Source organism: Anolis sagrei, chromosome 2, assembly GCF_037176765.1.
Source record: "Anolis sagrei isolate rAnoSag1 chromosome 2, rAnoSag1.mat, whole genome shotgun sequence".
In the NCBI taxonomy this organism is placed as follows: Eukaryota; Metazoa; Chordata; class Lepidosauria; order Squamata; family Dactyloidae; genus Anolis; species Anolis sagrei.
Genome location: NC_090022.1, coordinates 234,954,698 through 234,982,253, shown reverse-complemented (window position 1 = coordinate 234,982,253; position 27,556 = coordinate 234,954,698). Strand labels below are relative to the sequence as shown.

The following is a 27,556-nucleotide window of genomic DNA, read 5'->3' as shown; positions in this document are numbered from 1 at the left end:
TATCCCATATCCATGGGGGTATTGGGGTAATGATACAAAAGGTTTGCTAGGGTAGACCCTCTTTCACTCAGACTCAGCCCACCCCCCACCCCCCAAATCAAACCCAGCTCCCCTTGAATCAAAATCCCGGCTACGGGCCTGCGTGTGTCTAATTTATAACCCTGAAATTGCTGTATTCATGGGTCTGGGCTGGATTCTGGGAGCTGTAATCCTAAGCAATCTTCCTCTAGACTTTGTAATTTCAGATGTACATGGAGCAGCTAAAAGACATAGTTTCTGAGGGAAAATGTATGGCAGAAATGAACAAGCTTGGGATAAATAAAGAACAGTCCAGCCCTTGTGAAAGCCAGCTATGCCACTTTTCTTTGGTAGGTGGCAGTGAAAAGCTTTGCTGAGCTTGGCCGACGCCATTTAGGTTCCTAATAGCAACAGAAGCAGCCGCCAAAGCTCCAGCTGGTCCACCCCAGAAGGAAAGAGGATGTGTGTAAAAGGGAGAGAGCATCTCCCTCATTCGCAGTAGCATTCAAGCCACAGCCCAGGCAGCCAGAGAGGAAGAGGGATCTGCAACCCAGTGGCTGACTCACAAGCGACGCAAGGAGCAGCATCCAAGGCCAGCCTTGCCAAGTGGAATCCAAAGGGGGAGGAAATAGAAGGAAGAGGGAAGCCAGCTTGTTGGACAGGAGACCAGAGCCGACTAACATCTCCCCTGAAGAAAGGCATTGCCTTGGCTACTATGACAGGCAGAAACTGAAGCAGAGCAATCTGATTTCTTTTTCTCAGGTAAGCCTCCTCTGCATCTTTCCCCATAACCATCTATACTTTAGCAATGTACGTTGCATAACAAACAGTATATACGTGGCAACATAGGATGAAGCATGTGTAAGAAAGAAATATTGGGTTTCATCTGTACAGTGGGGAAGGATGTGAAATGTTACAAGATTTGAAATGAAGACATGGGAGGAACCAAAGCAAGAAGAGATTTGAGGATGCAAAGGGATGCTGGTGATGGAGAACTTTATGCCTCAGCACCTTTCAATGTAGGTTTAAGTCTGTCTCATGCACCTTATATCTTTCTTCTGCAAGAAATTAAATCAGAACAAATATTCAACATCTATTCTGTTTGAGTTTCATATCCAGAGAGTAAGAAATAAGTCAGTGGAGAGGATCAGTTGTTAAACAAGTCTATAGCACAGGCATCGGCAAACTTCAGCCCTCCAGGTGTTTTAGAATTCTGGGAGTTGACGTCCAAAACACTTGGCGGGCCTAAGTTGGCCCATGCCTATGCTACAGCATATTTAGAGTTAGTAAACTTCAGAGATGGGCTTCTTTTTGCATGCTGATTCTCATGTTTTTACTAGCTTTTATATATGTGTGTGTGTGTGTGTGTGTGTGTATTCCTCTCTGTCTGTACACATACATACGTACAAAATATATTTAAAATCAATATGGTATGGCATTTTGTAATAGTTTTGCATGATTATGCTATATGTGTGTGTGTGTGTGTGCATATGTTTAGAGAAAAATCCCTTCAATTTTATTTTGCGCATACCTTTCAAAGCTGTTTTCTCATGTAACCATCATTTTAACCTTACATTTTATTTTATTTGAAATGGGATGTTAATAGATGTTGGCATATATGCCCATAAATGCTGCTTCTTTCTCAGGGATTATAAAGATTTTTCTGCTTTGCAATTTACGACATAAATTTTCTCTTCATAAACCAGTGTATAGCATAAATCAATACATGTCTTCTCTGCCAGAATTCACTGTATTCAGTACAGATATTTTCCCCCTTAAAATTAGTAAAATGATAATGTAGGAATATACAAGCCATTGCATTATATAAGATGCTTAACAAACATGATGTACTGATGTCGAGTTTATAACTTGGTTTAATATAAGAAAAATGGCTTGGTTTAAGCTTTCCAAAAGTCTTACCATTATTCAACAAAATATAGGCATACTGGCATTTTTCCTCATACCCCTGCTTGTGAAACAGATTTAATTGGATCCACATGAGTTATGAATGAAATAAGATTTCTAAATATTTTTTCATGAGAAACTGTGGCCAGTACAGTTGAAAAGCTTGCTATGCTCTGCTATGTCAACGTAATAGTATTTTAAAACCCCATTATTTGCCTACACTGATTTGATATTATATTTTGTAGATTTATTTTTTACAGAGCACTTTCCAAGGGTGCTAAGTACTTTTGATTTCTATGAAAAATCACTAATATGGATTTTTTTGTACTATCAATGTATGAATCTTTTTAGAAAGGGAGGACTTTGGAAATTAGGTAGTGGGTTTTTAACTGGAAAAGTCTGTTGTAGTATTTCCTTTGGTAGCAGCTTCCTTGTTTCCATCTCTCTCTCTCTCCCAGTCTCTCAGTCTCTCTCTCACACATATACAATCTGTCAAAATTGCATAGCTTAATCAGAACATAATCTGTCCAGGTCTGTAATCTGCTTCTAGCATTAGCCTGCTAGGCAGCAAGATGTCTTTTTATGCTCACAGGTAAAGTATGACTGTGATGGGCATAATATTTTTTTTAAAGGACATACCTTTCTTGAGATTGGCAAATGTTTCTTTAAAACAGTTGACTAGACTAGAGAATCTATGTGAATCTCTGTAAAGGAATTCCACATATCTTGGCTAAATGTTTGACTCTAGATAGTTCAGGGTTCTCACCATGATTTATGTGCTCAGATACATATGGTTTGCAAGCTCATCATTGCTACACCAATGCAACTAGAGCAATTGGTCTCGTGAAATCCTCTTATAGTGCTGAGGCTTATTAAATATGGTTTTCTGTGAGCGAGCAAATGGCGACTACTGGATGGCATATGTTCTGTATCAGAAACTAGAGCTGAGGTGGTCTATCCAATGCAATTTTCTGAATCAGGCCCCCAAATAACCAAACCAAATCTAAAGTTGACCAAAAACTAATTCGTAACCCTTTTGGTACTAATGTTGGAGAGTGGTCCCTGGTCAAAATGTTCCCTGGTCAAGTGGTCCCCAATAATAATAATAATAATAATAATAATAATAATAATAATCTGTCGGGAACCACTGGTGTAAAGCAATATAGAATCAGAGTTGGAAGAGACAAGTGCCAGCCAGCCCAACACCATTCTGTCATGCAGGAACACATTATCCAAGAACTGGCAATGGCCATCCAGCCTCTGCTTAAAAATCTCCAGAAAATGAGACTCCACCATACATTGAAGCAGCATGTTCCACCGCTGAACAGCTTTTACTATTAGGAAGTTAACTAATAAGCCACACCTAAAAACCGTCAGGCCATCAAATGCTAATCAAGGTGGTCAATTGTAATATTGAAATATTCACACCTTCCTCCAACAGACAAGAGAACTTTCTCCCACCCTGGGCATTCCACAAATATATAAACCCAATTTTCCTAGTTTCCAACAGACCTCACAACCTCTGAGGATGCCTGCCATAGATGCAGGCAAAATGTCAGGAGAGAATGCTTCTAGAACATGGCCATATAGCCCGAAAAACCTACAACAATCTAGTTTAGGTGGAATCTCTTCATGCAATTTGAATCTGTTGCTCTGAGTCCTAGTCTTCAGAGCAGCAGAAAACAAGCTTTCCCTCTCCTCAGTGTGACAGCCTCTCAAATATTTAAACATGGTTCTAATGTCCCTTCTCAGCCTCCTTTTCTCCAGGCTAAACAGATCCAGTTACCTATGCTGCTCCTCATAGGGCTTGCTTTCCAAATAATTGATAATCCCTTTTCTGGACATATTCTAGCTTGTCAACATCCTGAGTTCTGATTATGCTAGCTGGTGATTCCCTGTGCCCCACCTCAGCTCTATACATTTCCCACATTCATGAGCCATATGAGATGAAAAGTGTTTTTCATTAGCTAACCACTCTGTGTAATTTTTCCATTTCAGCCCCCCTCTAACTTTATTGTTTACCACCTCAATGATACAATGGGGAAGGGGCTCATTCTATCATTTTGGGTGGAGTTCTTCATACTCAGAAAATGGGTCATCCTTGCTATTTACAGCTTCATCCCTTCCCAGCATGTCAATCAGTCTGCCAACCTGAACTACAATCTTCACGTAACTGATATTAGGCAATGCCAATACAAGCTCATGTTGCAAAAAAAAAAAAAAGTGTTCATGTCAGGGTCCTCTTCATTTAAAAAAATCTCAAATGAATTTAGTTTATTTAATCATACTCTCAGAAAGGTTTTTAAAATAAGTTTCCAGTGCTGGGATCCCATTTATTCCTTTTAACACAGCTCCATAAATATAGCATCCCCTCCCACACCAGTGTTACAGAAAACTCTGTTTATTTCCATTAGTTCTTTTTAATGCACATTGGATGCTAGGGCAATAGTTCAGATAGTAGGCACACAGAAGGCACTGTCTAACAATCATAACTGCTATGTACCATCCTTTGAGTTTAATGCAATATGCGTGGAAGACTTCTTGGAAGCTCCAATGAAGAAAAATGAAGGTTACCTAGCAAAATTTCTTCATATATTGTGCTTAATGTTGAAGACTGGTTCCAGGCATGCTACTAATCACTACTTGGAAGCCAATTTAAAAAATAAATAAACATTTTGTAAAGAAGACCCCTGTCTTATATTAAATTTGTATATGGCAATTAACTGGTTCATCTGACTTGGATTCTCTCATGCAGGTAACTGGCAGGACTTCCCACCCAGTACCATATATGTGCTTATTGACTCCATTTGTTTCTCCGTTTCTTTTTTTGGAAACTCTTCAGCAATCAGGAACTGTTGGTTCCTGGACAGATCTATACCAGCACTTTGGATTGCCTTGATTTGGGCAAGCCTTTTCCAGTATTACAATAGAGCTTTGGTGAACTGTGTGGTTGATAGAAATTCTGATTCCTAAAAATAGTGAGTAAAAACTATTGGGTGTTTATCCTAAACAGAGCTACTATTTGATCTTTTTCTTCATTTAAAATAATTCCTCAAAGCTTTTGGATGTATAGTAGGAAACTCAGAACTGCAAGACCAGAACCTGTGGTTTTATTTTTCCACTTCTGACAAAATATGGACTTTCTAGGCTTTTTCAAGGATCTCCAGCATATGTCCATGGTATTAATGGGTCAGGGGTCCTTCATTTCAATAGAGTTCTTTGTTAGTCATGGTTTTGCTTATTCCTGCACAGTCCAGGAATATATCCCCTGCAGGTACGGGGGTTGTACTGCATTGCAGAGTGAGAAAATATAAATAATTCTCAACACTCCTCCATAAACACACAGGTAGAACAGCATTCTAAGGTGGATCTATGTTTTCTGGTACCTGGAACAGATGGGCCCCCTTGTGGCACAGTGGGTTAATCTTCTGAACTGCTGAACTTGTTGTCCGAAAGCAGTTCAAAAACATGCAAATATGAGTAGATCAATAGGTACCGCTTCTGCGGGAAGATAATGGCGCTCCATGCAGTCATGCTGGCCACATGACCTTGGAGGTTTATAGACAACGCTGGCTCTTCAGCTTCAAAATGGAGAGGAGCACCACCTCCCAGACTTAGACACGACTACCTTTACCTTTACTTTACCTGGAACAGATAGGAAAATGCTTCAGAGACAAGCCAAGAAATACAATGCATTAATGAATTTTGGGAAATAAAATCAGAATCCATCACTTGAAGTCTTTAAATGGAATCTCTGTCAGTACATTCTTTAAATTCCTTTCGCTAACACAGTAGACATTGAATTAAAGCTATAGGAAGAGAATCTGTGTCAGAGTGACCAGCAAAGGCTACAGTAAGAGCATTCTTCTTATTCCTCCTCCTCCTCTCTCTCTCTCTCTCTCTCTCTCTCTCTCTCTCCTTTTAAAAGATGGATGTACCATACAGTAACAGCCTTGGTAAAAGCCCATCAATTTCCACATTGCATAAGGTTCTTCCCTTAATGCTCAGCAGCTCTGACGAAAAATCAATGTTGGGCAGTAATGAGATTCACTGAATTGCATGAATGTTTCTTTGTTTTAACTCCTGAAAGTGATCTTAAATCTTGTCATTGGAAAGCTAGGATGATTTCAGTGATTAAAAACTATGTTCAATTTTTAAAAATGACAATTCTTCAAAATAACCCTTTACAATGAAGTGGCATCAACAACGATACTAAATTTCAATGTATCATTTTTAATGCACATGTTCATTTTAACATATTTTAAATATCAAGGTACTACCATAATTACATATTTGAAACCATAGTCTCCCATTTTTCAAAATGACAAGCAGCTCTATGATGGTGTAATATTTTGTTTTAGTTTATTTGCATTCAATTGGCCTTCTGTTTAAATGACTCCAACATGACGTACAAATTGTGTGTGTTTTCTTAAGTCACTGTGCCACAGATGCAAAATTAAGGTATTTTAAAAGAATTAAATAATAAATGGACTGAATAAAGAGAACAATTTTTAACAATCATTGATCTCCTGCTCATTCCATTTGTTAGAACAATAATGAGATGACAGTCGAGATCTTTGAAAAAAGGCACAAAGAAGGTAAATCAAATTCACATCTGGCATGAGATCCAAATGCTTGGAACATCCACCAAGGGGCCTCCATCTCATGTCCTCATCTACTAAGCCCATAGAGTGGCTGGATGGAGAAAAAGCCCTCTCCTCAAAATCTTAAGATTCAGACAGGCTCCTATGGGGAAATATAAGCTTTCAGTTCATCTAGAATAGGCATGGGCAAAGTTTGGCCCTCCAGGTATTTTGGACTTCAACTCCCACAATTCCTAACAGGCTGTTAGGAATTATGGACGTTGAAGTCCAAGACACCTGGAGGGCCAAACTTTGCCCATACCTGGTCTAGAACTTAGATGTTAGTCTAAACCAGTATTTTGAGTTGTGACTGAAAACAGAACAGCAGCTATTGAAGCTCTTTCAGCAAGGCAGTGTTATGTATTATTTAAAATTATATTGTTAATGTGAGTGGATCACAGAAAATGACTTTTTTTAAGTTCCCAGGGCCTTCCAGCCATCATAAGTACTAGCTGGAGAATTCTGACATTTACAATACAAAAATCACCTTTTCACAGTCTTTTTATGTATATGTATGTAAACCCCATGGCTCCAAAAACTTTAATTATCAAGTGGCACAGGAATATAAACACATCAACAAATCTTCTGGTTCTTCTCTATGAGGCAAAACTTGTAGACTATATTTCAGTGGCTCCAGCAGATCCCAGGGAGCCCCCGGTGGCGTAGTGGGTTAAACCCCTGTGCCGGCAGGACTGAAGACTGACAAGTCACAGGTTCGAATCCAGGGAGAGTGCAGATGAGCTCCCTCTATCAGCTCCAGCTACTCATGCGGGGACATGAGAGAAGCCTCCCACAAGGATGATAAAAAATCAAAACATCCGGGCATCCCCTGGGCAACGTCCTTGCAGACGGCCAATTCTCTCACACCAGAAGCAACTTGCTCCTGACACAAAAATAAAAAAAATTAAAAAGCAGATCACAGAAGATGGTGCAGAGGAAAACCTACTACATGATTTGCCCTTTCATAAAATCCCAGAATTGAAGAGAAGGAAGGGATTCCCGTGGATCATCTATTTCAATCTCCAACAATGCCGATTGGAATAGATGACCTTCGGGAATCCCTTCCAACTCTAACAACCTTTGTTTGTAAATCTCCAACAAAGAAGAACCCACCACCTTCTAAAAGAATATATTCCACTGTAAAATAACTCTTACCACTAGGAAGTTCTTTGTGCTGTTATGTCAAAATTCCATACATAGTTCAAATTTGGCAGGTTTCCTCACTGTATCCATTTTGAGAGAGGAAAGATGGTAACGTATTCCTTTCTTTCATCCACAGTGGATTGCTATAACATGCTACAGTATTGCCCCCCCTGGTCCACAGATTTGATACCTACAGTTTCACCTTTCCATGTCCAAAAAATATTATCCCCTGGAAGAGTTTGCAGGCCTCCCTAAGGGACCCAGCGTGGTTTTATGGTATGCTTCTGACTAAATTATAGTCCAAATATAGGGCTCACTATTATCTGTAGTTTGAGTTTCATATACAGGCAATCCCCAAATTACAAACATCTGACTTACAGATGACTCATAGTTAAGAACAGGGGTGAGGCAGCAGGAATATCTACCCCTAAGAAAGGACATTCTCTACTGAAAGAGTTGTCATGGGAAAAGGGTGTTTTCACTGAAGTTTTCTCACCAATCCTTATTTCTACAACAAGTCATTTTTTTCAAGATCCCATTTTCACAGGGACAGAAAGTGAGGTGAAATATTTTGAACAGAGGCACAGATAGCAAAACAAACACCACAGAGGTGTTAACCCCTCCCTGTGCTATTTAAAGCATGCATGCATGTGTGTGTGTATGTATATGTGTGTGTGTGTGTGTGGTTGGAGCCCCTGGTGGTGCAGTGGGTTAAAACTTGTTCCAATCCGAGGAGCAGCATGCTGGCTACATTACCTTGGAGGTGTCTATGGACAAAGCCAGCTCTACGGCTTATTAATGGAGATGAGCATCAACCCCCAGAGTTGGACACAACTGGACTTAATGTCAGCGGAAAACCTTTACCTTTACCTATATATATGGTTACACTTAAAATGTTATCTGTTCCAACTTACATACAAATTCAGCTTAAGAACAAACCTACAGAATCTATCTTGTTTGTAACTTGGGAACTGACTGTATTCACAGGAATGAAATGTATCCTTCATGATACTATATATAGGCTTCTACCTTTTGAGTGCAGTTCAAAAATTAGCTGAAATGAAACAAAAACATTGGTGCTATATCCCTAACCTATGCCGGTGAAATCAATAATATCTGTCCATTGTTGTGCCAGCATGAAGTGTAATGCATTAGTTTTTAGAAGCAAAACATGTGGAGCTCTGTTTTGCTCACATGAACATGGAAAAATCAATGGAAAATGTCAGGCTGTGCCCCAGCGCCCTACAGGTCATGCTTCTCTGATATAAAATATATTTTCTTCATCTCTAATTTCATCTCTTATCAGACTACTTCACACTCCTGACTACATCATCTCCAGGTGAAGGGGTGCTTCCAAGATTTTGGGTCATCCCAATTGTGCGGATGGGCCCTCTGTTATGCACACTGAACTCAAATTGCAAAGAGTAGTTGGGCCATAAGTAGCATTATGAATGGTGCTTAGAGGGCTAAAGAAAGAACAGTTCTAGAAGGAAGGACCACATACAGTCACATCCACATTCAAAAGAACTTAAGAGGAATCGTGTTAGATCAGGCCAAAGGCCTAAGTAGTTTACTCATTGTCTATCCAATGACTTATGGGAAGCGTATCAGATGGATACAAGTACATCAGCACCTCCCAATTAAATAGACCCTATTTTATCAATAGCACAACATGTACTGTAAAATGTCCTAGAAGATACTTGTAGTGAAGAAATAAATCCCATTCCATTGAGTAGGATTTACCTTCTGGTAAGTGTATATAGAGCCTTTGGAAAGTATTTCTTATACTGTTGCATATGATTAAATACAGTTTTTAAATTGCTTTGATGCTGTATCTCAACTGCTGGTTGGAATAGTTCTTCCCCTGTGATTCAGCCTTAGCTCAGCTGAAATACAATGCATCTGAAGTGAACAGAGTGTTCTCTGGCTGCTGAGGCCTTCGAAATAGCAGAATTAATGACTGTTCATTGAATGCATGCCAGTCACTTTGTCTAATCAGAAGCGGAGCCTTGTGATCAATGAATGATGGGCAAGCTCCCTGGACATTGTCTCAATTTATAAATGAAGTCATCATGTATAGTTCTGCAAAATGCTGGTCTCTGTACTTATAGGGTAAGGCTGCTGCACATTTACTAGATTGTCACGCCCCCCCCCCCCCCAACTGTCCCAATTTGGTAGAGAAAGTCCAGATTACTATCCCACTTTTCAAGCTGTTTTTAAAACATCCCACTTTCTCTCTTTGTCATCAACTTCAATTGCTACCAAGTTCACAAACACAGATAATTTGCACTCAATTAACTCAGCTGGAGATAGAGGAGAAGAGGTGAAAGAATCTTGTACTTCCCTATAGTTTTAGGTGAAAGCAAACTGCTGTAGCTTCTTCTAGTTTGTATCTTTTTTCTTATTAATAACCTTTACCATCTTGACTACACTCTGTTGTTGTGTTTCATCTGTAAAGTGTTGGAGGACATGGCATGTTCTCAATGTACAGCAGTTGCTGCCAACCTGTGGGTCGCAGCCCACTGGTGGGCCATGAGACCTAAAATAAGATCCGTGGCTCAAGATGATTAAATATGGTTTTCTGTGGACGAACAGATGGTGACTACTGGATGGTATATGCCTCGTTTCAGAAACTAGAACTGATATGGTCTATCAAATTTTCTGAATCAGCACCCCAAATAACCAAACCGAATCTAAAGTTGACCAAAAACTGAATCATAACCCTTTTGGTACTAATGTTGGAGAGTGGTCCCTGGTCAAAAAAGGTTGGGAACCACTGATGTACAGAGATCCTAGAAAACTATTTCTTTGGGTGATGACTCTTCAGATCCACCTTCACCAGCATTGGGGTTTTTGGGATTTGTAATCCAAAATTGTAACTTTCCTAAACTCTAGGTGTGTCCTGTAATTTGCAACCTTCTGCAGAAGTATAATATTGGAAGCCCAGTCACTTCTTAAAAGCATGTATAGGCCAATGAAAACTGCACATATGTTTTTAAAGAAATACCAACCACAGGAAGAACTGAGAATCATCTGGGTTGTGGGGAATGGAAAGCAAAGTGCTAAACTTTCTCTGCCATAGCTGCTATAGCAAAAATTGCCTCACCCAAGCTGGTATTTGTTTTTCAGTGGTTGTTCTCTCTGGCAATAATGGGCATTTGCTTTAGATTGCAAAAAGAGGCTTTGGAAAGCCTGTGCTTTTGGTGAAAACCATAACAGAGAAGAAAACTTCTTCTCCCCATTTTCTATGATGTAACAAGTAGAGTTGAGACATGTAGGATCTACATTGTTAATTTTATTAGTAACTCAGTGATGCACCAGTAGATGCCTCATGCAAAAGGCATGATTGAGATGAAAATGTTTCAGAATCCCAGCCCAGAATATTGATGTGAAGAGCAGAGTTAATTGCAGTGTACATACATTGCACATAAGAATCTCCCTGAGCTGATGCAAACTTTATTTATTTCAACAGTGTTATTTAGCCTGTGAGACATTATACAATTGTTAGACAACTGGGAGAAATCCATACCACTCTATTGCAAATTACCCAGAGATCAATCTGGATCTGCTCTCTGTCCATCCTGTTCAGTTGTTCTATGTCTACTACTTATATAACACAAATATTGTATGCCTGTTGTAGTCATGCATTGACCGCCACATGTAGTTTGCTCCTATATAAAGGGAATATTCAAGTAACTGCAATTGTTGAACTTATCATTCAGTGTTCCACCTGGATCCCCTGGTGGTGCAATGGGTTAAACCCTTATGCTGGCAGGACTGTGGTTTGAATCCAGGGAGCGGGGTGAGCTCCCGTCTCAGCTCTAGCTTCCCATGCGGGGACATGAGAGAAGCCTCCCACAGGATGATAAAAACATCAAACATCCAGGCATCCCCTGGGCAACGTCCTTGCAGACAGCCAATTATCTCATACCAGAAGCAGCTTGCAATTTCTCAACTCACTCCTGACACACACAAAAGTGTTCATCTTCATGTCTTGTCTGTGAACATTTCTACCTCTGAAAACTACAAGACTTCATAAGAAAAGCCATTTAAAAGCAATCATAACCCAATGTGGACCTTGAGCAATCACTGTAGTATATGAAGACTCTCAAGATTTCCCAAGGAAAGCTTCTACTCTCCTTTGGGCATCTCTGAAAGTTTGCAAGCCCCCACCCCCATCTATATATGATAGGAGGATATGTGACAAAAATAGGCAGTGGGCACAGCAATCCCAATTAGACCTACAGGTTGATACAGTGGTAACACAGGAAAGGAGGGGCCTGGGATACCCTACATCATGTATTTATTTATTGCATTTTTATACCGCTTTTCTCACCCCTGGGAGGACTCAAAGTGGTTTAAAACATAATAAATGGCAAAAATTCAATGCCAGACATATATAAAAGCAATAAATAGCATATCTAAAACATAATATATGACTATGATTTAAAACCATTAAAACTAAACACATCAACATTACCATAAAACATATTAGACATATTGGATATTGCACCAATCCCATGGTTTAGCTGCTTCAGTAGTGCTATCACTCACAAAACTCCTGCTTGCATAGCCAGGTATTGAGTTGTTTTCTGAACATCAGGAGGGAGGGGGCCAATCTAGTCTACTTGGTGAGGGAGTTTCACAGGCCATCTCTGGGAATGCCCTGTCTCCCGTACCCACCAATTGCACTTGCGACTGGTGGGACCGAGAGCAGGACCTCCCCAACTGATCTTAATAGTCAAGCTGATTCATAAAGGGACAGGTAAGCTGGACTGGAACCATTTAGGGATTTATATGTCAAATCCAGTACTTTGAATTGTGCTTGGTAGCAGACTGGCAGTCAGTTTTATGTAATATTTTAAATGATTTGTACATAAAACAAAGTTTGTGCACATTGAACCATATGAAAGAAGGGTGCCATTATCTCAGTTACCCATGTAACTTTTGTTGCAAGGTCTGCAAATAGGATAACAATCATCCAGTCTTCCAGAAGTTGTTGAACTGCCAGCAAGAGTAACAGACAGTCACGGGAAAGCTGCACAATTCTCACCTGCAAATGATGCAAAATCTTGACAGTAGATTGATGGTGACAGTGCTTTCTGGGGTATATGGAGCATCTTCATTGAGGATCTGTCCTCCCTCCCCCTTTGGTTGAGCTCTCTTCCACTTCACCCCAATGGGCAGCTTTTTACAAAGAGTCTGCATTGCATGGAAGGGAGCTTATGAAAGAAGCTGTGCTGTTCACGAGAAAAGAGCTAGCGATTTTTGTTTGAACAGGAGAATTTTCCTTTCCTTTCAATTAAATCTGGCATCTTGTGTTCCACAGCTAAATTTGGTATGACTTGGCTAGGTCTCTAGGACTGTACTTAAAATGATTTGGAAAACCATTTTTTGCATTATTAATCAGCCTGATTGAAATTCAGCTCAAACATGCAGCTCCTTTACTCGGGGAAGTGAAAAAATGGCAAGAGATGCAGAAGACCAACTCTTGTGCACTTACATCTATCAAGACAGCAAAAACTAAGCTTTTTTTTTTTTGCTTATTGCTTTCTAAAACTTCAGAACAGTCAACTGTCAATCTGTAGTGTCAAAAAATGTAAAATGTGCTTCTTCTGCTCCTCTTGAACAGTGAGAAGTTCTAGCAGGGCAGTACTTCCTCAGGCTGAATTCCCTTTGGAGGGAAATCACTGGGCCCTCCTTAAATGCTGTAAATGAATGAATATTAGTGTTCTTCAAAAACCTGCATATTCCCCAGATGTCCTGATTTTGCAGGGGCAGCCCTAATTAATCCTCTGTCACCTCACTTCTTCAGCCACTTAAAAAATGGCCCACATTCTGTCTTTTTTTCCCTCACATCCCCCATTATCTTCATAATATGCCAAATTCAGCAAACTGAATTCAAAGTGGTTTGCTCTGAGTTTTTTAGGCTGTATGGCCATGTTCCAGAAGCATTCTCTACTGATGTTTCACCCATGTCTATGGCAGGCATTGTCAGAGATTTTGTGAAGTCTATTGAAAACTAGGCAAGTGAGGTTTATATATCTGTGGAATGTCGAGGGTGGGAGAAAGAACTATTGTCTGCTTGAAACAAGTGTTAATATTGCAGTTGGCCACTTTGATCAGCATTTAATGGCCTTGTAGCTTCAAAGTCTGGCTGGTTGCTGCCTGGGAGGATCCTTTGTTGGGAGGTGTTAGCTGGCCTTGATTCTTGTCTGAATCAGTCTACCAACTCTAGTCTGACAATTTTCATATCAGACTATACAGAGAAGCCATTGAAATCCACAAGCATGTGGACAATTTCAACAGGAAACCATGAAAATGAACAAAATCTGGCTGCCAGTATTAAAAAAACTCTAAAATCAGGACAGTAAATAAAGAGCAACACTAAAAAAAGAGGAATCAATCAAGGCCAACAAGGATTCCCCAAGCAGCAAACTGCCAGGCTTTGAAGCTATAAGGCCATTAAATACTAATTAAGGTAGCCAATTGCAACATTCACACTTGCCTCAAGCAGACAAGAGTTTTTTCTCCCACCCTGGACATTCTGCAGGTATATATACCTCACTTGTCTAATTTCGAACAGACTTCACCAAACCTTTGAGGATGACTGCCATAGATGTGGGTGAAACATCAGGAAAGAATGTTTCTTGGACATGGCCATACAGCCTGGAAAATTCATAGCAACCCAGTGATTCTGACCATGAGAGCCCTTGACAACACATTGAATTCAAAGTGTCAATGTATTTTATAGTCAATTAACTCAGCAGGGGAAGAGTAGAGGACAAGGAGGAGGTCTTACCTCCCCTCAATAGAATCAGACAAAAACAAATAGTTGTAGTCCCTCCTAGGTGGTGTGTGCTCCTTGGTTAATCATTTTTGCTGACTTGACTAGACTCTGATGTTGCTCACTCACATGTGTCTTAGTGGTCTTCTGTCAAATACTGGAATATATGACACTAGCAATAATTTATTACATATTTCCAGGTTAAATAGTGGTGCTGGTTTAACTCAAGCCATCCCAACAGACAGCAATAGACCTCTTTCTCCTTATCAGAGTTTTAGGGACATAGCAAAAAGTCCAAGGAGCCAGGCTAAGATCCTATGTCCCTTTCTTTGTGTCCATCTAAGTCAAACATATTTGCCTGATTAAAAAACTAGTGAGTTTTACAAGCTGATATATTGCATCTTGTGCTTTAAGCTGGCCTAATGAGGGTACCAGGATAGTGAGTGTGGGTTATTTTTTTTATTTTATATTATATTTTGCTTTGGCATCAAAATATAATCTAGCTGCCCTGGATAAAGTTTAGCCAAAGGATTTGGGGCACTCATGGCTTCCACGTCAGTAGGTTGGGGGATCTCCTCTGAATATTAATCTATAAGGTGCTGAACTCTTATCCACCAAATAGGTTCAGTACTGTGGAGAGCTCCTTTGATGTTCAGGCTAAAACTCAGCGTAGATTTAATGTGTTGTTGAAGGCTTTCATGGCTGGAATCACTGGGTTGCTGTGATTTTTCCGGGCTGTATAGCCATGTTCCAGAAGCATTCTCTCCTGATGTTTCACCCACATCTATGGCAGTCATCCTCAGAGGTTGTGAGGTTGGAAACTAGGCAACTGGGGTTTATATATCTGTGGAATGTCCAGGATGGGAGAAATAACTCTTGTCTGTTTGAGACAGGTGTGAATGTTGCAGTTGGACACCTTGATTAGCATTAAATGGCCTTGCAGCTTCAAAGCCTGGCTGATTCCTGCCTGGAGGAATCCTTGTTGGAAGGTGTTAGCTGGCTCTGATTGTTTTTTTCTATGTAGATTACTGACATGATATCCACTACCTGCTACTGTTGAGCAAAGCAAAGAAACTCATGCCTTTTGAGGGAAATTGTACCTGCTATGTTGTGAGCTCCTGACTTGTCTCCCAAAAGAGATATTTGGCAACTTTGGACCAGTGTTTTTTTTTTCCTTTGGGGGTGGGGTTCCTTCACTCTTTTCTGTCCAATCTCCCAGTGTTACAATACTGGTCAAAATATATAGATAAGTTGTGTGCAAGATCATACGTGTATTGGTGGCAGATTTTGTAGTGGACAGATTTGACAAAAGGAACAGCCCCTCCCCAGCCTGCTTAGAGACTCAGCTTGAAATATAACACCAAAGACTAGATCTCAAAGAATATCCTCATCCCCCCCCCCCTCACTTGACTAGCTTTTTTCACAGACTGATCCAGTTTCAAAGACACAGTTCCCTCCTGCCTAGAAACATGCAATCCTAAGAGGGGAGTATCATAATTTATTGGAAAACAGCCTGCTCAGTAACTATAATTAAGCATTTCATTATAGCAAGGTTCTTCAATCCTCATTCACACTCACTCAGGAGAATGTTAGATTACAGTGATTATTTTTTAGCTGATAAAGCAGCTCCTTTATCCCTGAGTGTAAGAGGGAATGCAAACAATTTAAGAACTCAGATATAAGTCAACTTAGGTTTTAGAGTACATCTACACTGTAGAAATACCAAATGCAAATTTGTATATGTTTACTGTACTAACAAAACCACATGAAAAAACCACAATGTTTTGTCAATTAATTGATGGCATCAGTTGATTAAAAATACTTCTACTGCATTTTGACACCAGTTGAACTGCCATGACACAATGCTATGGAGTAGTGGAAGTTGTAGTTTTACTAACTCTTTAACTTTCTGTGCCAAAGAGTATTGGTGCCTAACAACAACAACAACAACAACAACAACAACAACAACTTAATTTTTATACCCTGCCTCCATCTCCCCGAAGGGACTCAGGGCAGCTTACAAAGGGACAAGCCCAGAGAGCACAGAGTTAAAACATAATGCAATCAAATCAAATAAAAACAAAACCAAATAAAAACATATCATAATAAAACACAGCATCATAAAAACAGTATCATTGAGAGCAATAAAAGTGCTGAGTTCAGAGAGCTCTGAGTTTGTACAAAATTCCTAAATAGAGCTAAGGGAAAGTGCAAAATTCAGTGGGAGGGATGGGAGAGTTAAGTCCTTGGGCATTAAAATGTCAGGATTTTAGAATGAAGGGCCATGCTAAAGTACTGTTTATTTGTTCAGTTGCCTCCGACTCTTTGTGACCTCATGGACCAGCCCATGCCAGAACTCCCTGTTGGCTGTCGCCACCCCCAGATCCTTCAAGGTGAAACCAATCACTTCAGGGATACCATTCATGCACCTTGCCTTTGGTTGGCCCCTCTTCCTTTTTCCTTCCATTTTCCCTCTCATCGTTATCTTCTCCAAGATTGGTGCCTTACCAAGCTACAAATCCCAAGATCATATAGCACTGAGCCATGGCAGTTCAAGTGGTGTCAAAATGCATTATTTCTACAGTGTAGACACAGCCGTATACTCCTCACTGCATTCTATGTAAGCCACAAATATCAGGAATGTTCACTGCAGACAAGGAGAATGCACAACTTTTTCTTATTGTTTTTTAGATTTAAATTCTCTTCAGAATTGATTTCTTTTGGAATATTTTCATTTGTGTTTTGTTAAGCCGATTTAGTTCATTTATTTTTCATATTTCATATTTCAGTACTTATTTTGGCAATGTAGCTCCCCATCACTGTGTAAGTCAAAGAAAACAGTGCATGCTAGCATGAAAACTGCTGGTGGAGGGTAGAGGCAAGGATGCTTGTCAAATATCAAAAAGCTTTGTGATCTTAACCACAAAACAATTTGGTGTTTTTATTGGGATGTTGCCCATGGAAAACTACAGTGATGTTTGAGGGTAAGGATGGAACAAATATCTTAAAAAATTGAAATAATACATGAAAAATGGGTATGTTTAATTTGGATAAGAGAAGATTGAGAGGAGACATGATAGCTGTGTTTAAATAGTTGAAAGGATGTCACAACGAGGAAGGGGCAGGCTTGTTTTCTGGTGCTCTAGAAATTAGTAGGACCTTATCACATAATGGTGCTCTATGCAGTCATGCTGACCACATGACCTTGGATGCATCTATGGACAATGGAGGCTCTTTGGCTAGAAATGGAGATAAGCACCACCCCCTAGATTCAGACATGACTAGACTTAATGTCAAGGGGAAGCCTTTACGTTTTACTTTACCAACACATTTGCCACCGGAATAGCCAAGGATTGTGGTGAATCCGGTGGTACCTGGAGGGGAGCGTGGGAAACCCTTTGCCCCATGGCCTGCATTGTTCTACTTACCTCTAACCCATCCCACAGGGGGAAGCATCCACTGCTCATCTTCCCCCTATTGTTCATAATGCAGCACAGGAAACCTCCTGCGTTGCCACCACACTTCCTCTCCTTTTGCACTATAGAACCCCTCAAGAAATAGCTCTAGGTCATGATATGGGATATGGGAGCCAGTGGGCTCTGTGGGGCAAATGGAGAGGAACCGATGTATGCTGCCAATTTTGGTCAATGTGATGAGGTTGTTGGACATATAGCAATGGAGTCAAATTGCAGGAAGAGAGATGCCACTTCCTGAGAGTTATTTGTCAGTGTAATATGGTGCCTCAGTGTGGCGAAGTCTCCTTCTTTGGAGAGGTTTAAGCAGAGGCTGGATGGCCACTGTCAGGAGTGCTTTGATGCTTTGATTCTATGTTCCTGCATGGCAGATGGGTTGGACTGGATGCCCCTTATGATTTTTTTCAAATCTATGATTCTAATTATAGAATGTGAGCCTGTGCAGTCAGCTGTGGGTTTCGTTCCTTCCCTTTTTGCATATGCCCATCCCATTACTTCTGCACATGAGGACATGGATAAAAAAGCAAACAAAATAGGCTTGATCTGAAATCCAGTTGATGTCAGTGCCTGGGATAGCGGTAAGGGAAAAATATAATGGACAGAACAGCTTGGAAGGGGGAGATACTCAAGAAAGAGACTATTCAGAGATCGCAAGCTGTATTTCTCTTATGTTTACTTTTAGTATTTGATCCACGAAACAGTGCTACTGCTACTGTAGAAAAACATAATTCTGGTTGTATTGTGGCTGTACATATTTTTGCATTAACATGAACATTTCAATAGAGTATTTCTTCAATGGTAAGCTGCCGTTGATTGCAAGATATACCCTTATTTCAGAACCACCACCACCAACAGCAAAAATACATAAGATATACCTGTGATTCTAAGATGCATCCCATTTTTAGAGATGTTTATACAGGGAGGAAAGTGCATCTAGAATTGAAAAAATACAATAGCATAACAGTATATTATTAGCACTATGCATATAATTATATCAAATTTGTTGTGGTGTTTAATCAATGCGCACTCATGCACTCCAGTGTTTTCTCACAATGCTTCCTCATATTAGAATCAGTAATGCAGAAATGGTACTTAAAACTGCAACCCAACACATGTTCCCTGTATGTTGTTTAGAAAAAGAAAACGTGAAAATTACCCTGAAAAGTACTGTCTTTGTAATACATTCAGTCTATTTCAGAAACAAGGCCAGGTAACTCAGGACAGCAAAATATAACTAAACAGTTCAAAATCATTTTTGATGACACGGTTTCTGAAATCCTGTTACAATCAGAGCCACCCATATCCCTTTTCCATTCCATGGACGAAAAGCTCTTATGTAAAACAAGATTAATTACATATAGTGGTTTGCCTAAGAGAAAAAGCCCAGTGTAGCATGGTAAAACCCTTTAGTTATAAGAGATTTGTGCATTTCAGAAATATGAAGCTATGTTTTCTGTAAAAAGATATCACAAAATACATTAGAGAATATTTGAAGGTAGGATAATCACACTGCAGATCTGTACACATTTGCTTGGAAGTGAACCGAATTCATTAGGGATCCTTTTCTAGAGACAGGACAAAAAGGAAACAATGCAAATATCATCACAAACACACATAGCATACATCCACACATTGCAGTAAACCAAGTTTGAGTTGAGTAGGTTGAGTATCTCATATCCCAAAATGGGACCACAAGTGTTTGGGATTTTGGCTTTTTCAGATTTTGAAGTACCTGTATTTGCATATAACGTATGTACATAATCTTGGAGGTGACACCCAAGTCTAAACATGAAATTTATTTATGTTTCATATATACCTTATATACATCAATTAAAAGTAACATTATCTATATGTATGTTATTTTGTGTATTTAACAAAGTATGCCCACACTGATTGATGAAAGCAAAATTTGATCACTATCTCAGCCAGTTTTGAGAATGTATGTATTTTTGATTTTGGAATTCCAGATAAGGGATTTTAAGTTGCACATATCAGGAACACAGTTGATTTTTTTTCTCTTTCTAGATTTGCCTGGTTTTACAAAATTTACTTTCAAGGATACAGATGGTATTATTTTGGTAAATGCGATACCCATAAAGATGTACATGCAAATTAGTTTTTGTAAATGGTATGTTTTCCCATAGTAATAGTTATTAGAAGTACTATATGCAGAAATAGCATTTCAGTGGATTTAAAGTATTTCTTTAAATGGTTTTTTTAAAAAAAATGGGGATGAGAGGAGAGATAAGAGAGCAAAGATGCATATAGAAGAAACATTTCCTGAGAATGCTTTATGCCCAGTGGAACTCTGTTTTGCTCATTTTCTCTGAGCCAGAGTGAGACGTGGGTGAAGAAGCAGAGTGGAAATGTGAAGAGGAGTAGCTTCAGCGTGATCTTTTTAAATCAGCACCTTGATGCCAATCCTTGACATCAGCCAGCCCTGACTTGTCCTAAAAAAATCTGACATTTTCTGCTAGGAAACCATTTTGTGAAAAGAAGAGAGCTGTGCATTGGAAAAGAAATACATGCAGCAGTAGCTCAGAGTTTTGGGGAAGCTGTGTGGTTATTACCTTATATTACTAAATGAATCCATGTCTCCAGGGGCAGATAAATTACATCTAACATATTGAATGAACTAGCAGAAGTGATTTCAGAACCAGAGGCAATAATATTTGAGTATTCTTGGAGAACAGAAGAGGTCCCAGCAGACTGGAGGAGGGCAAATGTTGTCCCTACCTTCAAGAAGGGGAAAATAGGACTCAAACAATTACTGTCCAGTTAGCCTGACATCAATGCCAGGGAAGATTCTGGATCATTAAGGAGGCAATCCACAGTCACTTAGAAAGGAATGCTGTGATCACTAAAAGTCCAATGTAAGCATTTCAGAGAAATTTAGCTTTTCTTTGTGGTTTGACCAACCAGTCAATAAGCTCTTTTATTTCTCATTGGTTCTAAAATAAAACAATCAGTGTTTGATACCACTATACAGATCTGCTTTGGAAAGGAATGTGGTAATCTGAAGCTGAGGCTCCTACACTGCCATATAAAATCCAGATTATCTGATTTGAACTGGATTGTCTGGCAGTGTAGACTCATATACTCCAGTTCAAAGCAAGTAATGTGGAATTGATACTCTGGATTATATGGCAGTGTAGAAGAGGCCTGAGATGAAGCTGGCTTAACAACAACAACAACAACAACAACAACAACAACAACTTTATGTTTATATTCACCACTATTTCTCCTAAGGGACTCAGGGCATCTTACACATAGGACAAAATGTCCAAAGGACAATATATAAAACAACATACATTGAAATTAAAGTATCATAAAATACAACAACCCAGATAAACATACTGACATTAAAGGGTATAAAATAAATTGAATCGAAGCCCCATCGGACCAGGTTCAACAAAAACCAATGACCAATTAATAACATGGGCATGACCAAGTTATAAAGGGCTGGGCAAGGGATAGTGCAAACAGCGTACATAAACAGCTTTATCATCACTAGCATTAAAGTGCTAAAATAATACACTATATTTGCCTAATTTTTCTGACTTTGAATTTCTTTGGAGCCATCTCTCCATCTAATTACTAATGCTCATATTTTATCTCCATAGGTTTTCTTCCCTTGTTGATCATCACATACCTTGAAAATCATGCCTGAACAAAGCAATGATTACAGGGTGGTGGTATTTGGAGCAGGAGGAGTTGGCAAAAGTTCACTGGTCCTGAGGTTTGTGAAAGGAACATTCAGAGACAGTTACATCCCAACAATTGAAGACACCTACAGGCAGGTGATCAGCTGTGATAAGAGCATATGTACTTTGCAGATTACTGACACAACAGGCAGCCATCAATTCCCTGCCATGCAGCGTTTATCTATTTCCAAAGGACATGCTTTCATTTTGGTCTATTCTGTCACAAGCCGGCAGTCCTTGGAGGAACTCAAACCTATCTACGAACAGATATGTCAGATCAAAGGGGATATAGACAGCATTCCCATCATGCTGGTTGGAAACAAGAATGATGAGGACCACAACCGAGAGGTGCAGACCCCTGATGGAGAAGCCATGGCCAAGAAGTGGAAGTGTGCCTTTATGGAGACCTCTGCGAAGACAAATCACAATGTGAAGGAGTTGTTCCAAGAGCTGCTGAACCTGGAGAAACGCCGGACTGTAAGTTTACAGATTGATGGCAAAAAAAGTAAGCAGCAGAAAAGAAAAGAGAAGCTGAAAGGCAAGTGTGTCATCATGTGAAGGCAGCAATCTTGGAGCATCCTTGAGACTTTCTCCTGACTATACAGGTTTTATGCCTATATACCACATAGGGAAAGTATGTGAGACTATTTTATTATTGGCTATTTGGAAAGGAATATAGTGCAACCAATCAAAAAGTCATCCTTTTATAAATTAGCCATTCATAACAAGAGTAGTTCCAAAGAACCAGAGATACCTAATTTCAGCATCCTAAGAAACAAAACTTCCATAATTAAGAACTTGCACCAGCATCACTATCACCATATAAGGAACAGGAGTTAGTTCTTTAAAGATTTATGCTAATGCTATATGTAGAATTATGAAAATGCTTTGAAGATGTCTATAGATACACTTCCAAATGTATGAATGTACTGTATATACACATGCATAAGTCTAGAAATGTTATTCAAAAATGGACACTGCAAAACTGAGTTGATTTATTTAAAGGCCAATGTAAGTTATATCTCCCAGATTTTTGTAATTTCTTTGACATCATTTTCCTTTTCTTCATCCTTTGTATCCTTTGTTACATGCCCCTAAGTTTTACCCTTGACTTATTGACAAGTCATAACAAGATCCATAGTTTTGGTACCTGGACCTGCCCTTGACTTATACATGAGGTTGACATACATTCGAGTACATATACTAGTGTGTGCATAGGCACATATATATCAATATACATATTTACACATATATTTGGAAGTGTCTCTAAATTTAGGATTAAGGTAAAATGGTAATGCTGAAATGCAGAATTCTGTATCTCCTAAAATGCAGGTGAACAACCCTTGGTCTCTGTGATGTATATCTCACCTTTGTGGCTCATTGAACATCCCAGAAGTGTTTCTGTCTATATCCAGGGGTGTGGACCAGGCTTCAGTCCCTAGACCCCATTAATGTGTGGCTCCAATTATTTATTCTTTTCACAACATACATCATAGTTACTTTGTTTGTTTATTTGTTTATTTATTTATTTATTTATTTATCCTATTATTTTCTCCTATCTTTCTCCCAATATAGACCCTCCATCCAAGGCACTCCATTTGCAAATATCTCCTTTCAGACATTATCATTAATAGTCCAAGATAATGAGGAAAGGATTAGGATTGTGGATACACTAGGGATCTCAACATACAGAGGAGGCTCCCTCTGCTTCATCAGCAATCGCAATGGTGAAGAAGAGTCGTGGGCAAGTTTACCCCTGTGTGATGAGGTGGTAGGAGGAAAACTTACTTTTTGTCCAAAGGGTAAACTCTGCAAGGCAAATTTCTACAGTACTTAACATGCTATTGATATATTTTGATTTCTATCTTACAACACTCATGACAATCTATTACCTAAAGGATTTAAAGTTTACATGCACATTAGCAGAACTGCTGTTAGTAATTGTAGGACATCATTATCTATTATGAATAACCATCCATTGGGGATAGAGTTTGGCATGTTTGGGTCCTCATTTAACATTCAAACTAAATTCCAGGGTGATTCACTTCTTCATAGACAAGGAAACCACCAGTTGTCAGGGATTTCAGTACCACATACTTTATTGAAAACACTTCCACACTTTATATAGTTTATGCATGATTGATACCTTCTCCAGATGATGGAGCCAGTCAAATACACCTCTGTGAGTCTTCATCCCATTTCCCAAAAATGATACCAATTCCCAAAGCTAGAAGTTATCTCATTTTCTATTCTTCCTCTTGATTGTGATGCACTGAGACTGCTGTTAGAAAAGGGCATTTTCTATTTCTGTGCTCTTCCTAAGCATAGGGAAGGTATTTGTATGGTTTTATATGAAGTCAGCTCTCTGTCTGACTGGCAGAAAATGCACCCACTTTAGCAGGACAATTATTCAATATGCAACCACATAATTGGTTTGTTCTATTTGGAAGGTGATGCTTCAACCCAGGAAAGGTTTTTATCTTTTCCACTTGGGAATCTATTCAGAAAACTGGCAAACTAAATGACAGAAATATCATTTGGAAACTAGGCCAAGATTCTGCACTGAAGAATAACTCCATCAATGCAATTTCATGTTCTCTGTCCTCATCAGCTGCTGTCAAGGGCCAGAAAGAACTGGAGAGCCAGAAATAGGAGGTGATATAGATCATGAAGAAGCAGTTGGTCTCAGCTTATGGAGAAATGAAATAAGGGTGCTTTCATGGATGCAGTACATTTTCCTTCTCTTTCAAGCAGCCATGTCTTCATGGAAAGAATGGCCTCCTATTGCTTCCCTTTCCCACTGATAAACAGCAGCAGCAGTTTTGGGACACAGTACCAGGGCAAGAGAATAAACTCCAGTGCCCTGTCCAAAAGGAGACACACATATATGCATGCATGTGGCAGCAGGTACCATGGGTCAAGTTGTGGAAAGGGTCAGAACGTCAAGGAGATTCTGTTTGGCTCTCTGGGGAGCCAAACAGTGCTTCAGCCATCCATGCTCTCTGCTTTCCCTTCCCCCTTACCTATTTATTTGGGTAGTGGAAGCCATATGGGCCAGCTCCTACACACCTATGGAGCTATTCTTTTCACAACATTTCCTCTGCATCCCAAGCCATATATGCACATGGAAGCCACATCAAGAGCCACCTAGATGGACAAAACCTCGTGCTATATGTTACTACTCTGTGGTGTTCTTGAAACTAGCTATACTCCAAGTCTTACTATATAAAATATTATCATGATTTTATTATTTCAAACAGTTGTACCCCATCCTTCTCAACCCCTGAGGGGGGGGGGGGCTCAGGGTGGCTTACACCGGCAACAATTTGATGCCATCACACAACATAGCAATAGAACACAATTTAAACATTGATTAAAACATTAAATATAAATAGGCAATTAAAAACATTGTTAACAATAATATGGCCACATCCAAGTTTGACTCAACATTCAGGGACTTAGTTCAAAGCCTGTCCTTTTCTGTTGCCTACTGCTGGTTAAGCAAAGTACCCATCTTAAATTTGAAGAATGTCTTTTGTATCACTAGGTACAGTTTTATCCTTCGTGATTTGGCTCCCTTCACCATGATTGTTTTGGACAGGAGCATGTGGGAAGGGGTTGCATGCCAACCTAGTTACATTTGGAATAGTGCCACTAAAGTCATTGGCATTTAAATTAGTCAAGAATAAATCAAGGCCCATTTTCAGTGGGTCTGCTCACTGTAAATACAGCTAAACTTGGTTGTCTAATGGCAGTACATTCACATTAATGCTAAGGCACCAAGGATCAATGGGTGGCCTCTGCAGTACAGTACAGTGAGACCTTGGTTTTCACTGGCGTTTGGTCCTAGGACTACCCCTCCCACCAAACTCATGGATGCTCAAGCCCCATTATATACTATGGAATAATAAGATGGTGTCCCTATATAAAATGGCAAAATCAAGGTTTACTTCGGTGCATTTAAAAATATTTTCAAGCTGTGGATGGTTGAATCCATAGATACAGCAGGCCTACTGTTTAATAGTTCTAAAATAGAATAGCAGACAGCAGAAGGAGGAGGGGCTTTAGCAAAGTGTGGCAAGATATTTATGGATGTGTGGAAGGGGAGGGGGTTGGTTAAAGATCCCTAGCATGGCAACTGTGAAGTTACGAGGGTGCCCTGTTTTCATCATCAGAACATCAGAGGGTTTGTAACTGTGAGCCATCCCACAAAATATCCTTGTTCCAAGAGAACTACCAGTAAATATTTATGAAAATGCTTCAAATCATTTTACATGGATAGCTCATAGGCATGGACTTCATCATTCTCTCTTACTCAGGCCACCTCTGCACTTTTCTCTCTTACAAATATGCATCATCTCCCAAGAGAAAGCTGGCACAAATCCTTCTTAACTTCATTGCAGCTTATATAATGGGAAGAAAGGTTCAGTTTGCCTTATCCTGAAATGCTCTCAGTGATTGCAGTCCTAATCCATTTGTAGCAAGCCAGAGAATCAAATTTAAACATTGAGCTGCTCTATTTCAAAATAGTTTCAGATAATTTTTCATGTAAAGACCTGTCCTGTAAGTCATGGGAGGTGGGGCTGGTCTAATGTTATGCTGTTGTTCCATGTACAACCCCCCTTTTTGTCACAATATAACAAGCCATGGTTTATGTTTCACGCCCTTGCATTTTATCAGTGCAGGGCTTGCAGACAAGCAATATTTATTCCTGGGCCAGTAATTTTGAGGAGGATACATTTTATAATATACCCTTCTGTTGTCCTTGTAATTTATAATAGGTTTTACATATATGTGTGTTTATCGAAATATTCATTCTGCTTTGCTATTACTGATATAATTTTTAAAAAATGTATAGAAAAGAGAGAAAGGGAAGGAAATTCTTGGGGAAAATAATTATACAGCTTTATTATATTTTGTGGTTTATTTCCATGTGCAATAGTAATAGACATGAATTGTTTAAAAATCTATGTACACAAAAGGATGACCTGTTTAAAACCTTCAGAGAATTTTAGCATCGTGGCAATATTAAATGGATAAGTATGCTGCTCACAAAGCATGAATTTTCTGTACATGAGCAAACTCTTAAGATATATAGCTGTTTAGTGTAATTTATTGTTGCAGTTTCATTATCTAGTTATCATGTAATTCATGTATAAGTTTCATGTGATATTCTGTATATAAGATATGGAAAATAAACATTTTAAATTACAAACATTACTCTTTTCTTTTGATTGCTGGAGCATCTGGTATAGCTGGGAATGCAGCATTCTAAAAAAGCAAGTGTTCCTATATCACACAATCCCCTTTTGTTGAGATGTACTTTTCTCTGCACCTCAGTGTCATAGGGCTTCATTGCAAAGGCCAGGCGAAGCACCTTGCTTCACCTGGCATTGCTGAGAAAGAAGAGGGGTAGTGGGGGGAATCCGTCGCCCCACTCACTGCTCCCTCCCGGCAGCTATTTCCCCATCACAGGGGGGAAACACTTCCCTCCCAGTGAAGTCCTGTGCTGGCTCCATTGGAAGCCTCTCATGTTGTTGGGAAAGCATCATGTGATGGGCGTTAGGGGTCTCCATCTATTAGACAGGGTGAAAGTATCCTAGGATGCTAATTTCCCTCCATCTGATGAGGTCTTAAGACCAGAGCAGGAGTCATGCCTCATGGGCACTATTTGTGGCCTCCACCCACTCTGATCTTTCTGGCTACTCTTACTTTGGCAATAGACTCTCTTGGAAGTCTCTAGAAAAGTCTTGTTAAACTGATTGTAGAGGTTCTCTGCACTGTTTAACATTAACAGTCAAGATCCTGTATCGAGACCTGTGCTGTGTAACTTTATGACCATGGGACTCTGATATGCAGCCATATCAGAAAATTACATTGATG

General features: G+C 39.5%; 1 protein-coding gene across 1 annotated transcript; it reads left to right on the top strand.

Annotated features, from left to right (window-relative positions):
• Window positions 1–401: 401 nt before the first annotated feature.
• DIRAS2 (DIRAS family GTPase 2) lies at window positions 402–26,888 on the top strand. Its single transcript, XM_060762025.2, has 2 exons — window positions 402–780; window positions 21,593–26,888. Exon 2 carries the CDS (start codon window positions 21,632–21,634, stop codon window positions 22,229–22,231), a length of 600 nt encoding a protein of 199 aa, XP_060618008.2. The 5' UTR covers window positions 402–780; window positions 21,593–21,631; the 3' UTR covers window positions 22,232–26,888.
• The last annotated feature ends 668 nt before the right edge of the window (window positions 26,889–27,556 follow it).

What these genes read in the sequence shown, in the direction of transcription:
- DIRAS2 (XM_060762025.2), top strand. Translation starts at nt 21,632, where the DNA reads ATGCCTGAACAAAGCAATGATTACAGGGTGGTGGTATTTGGAGCAGGA.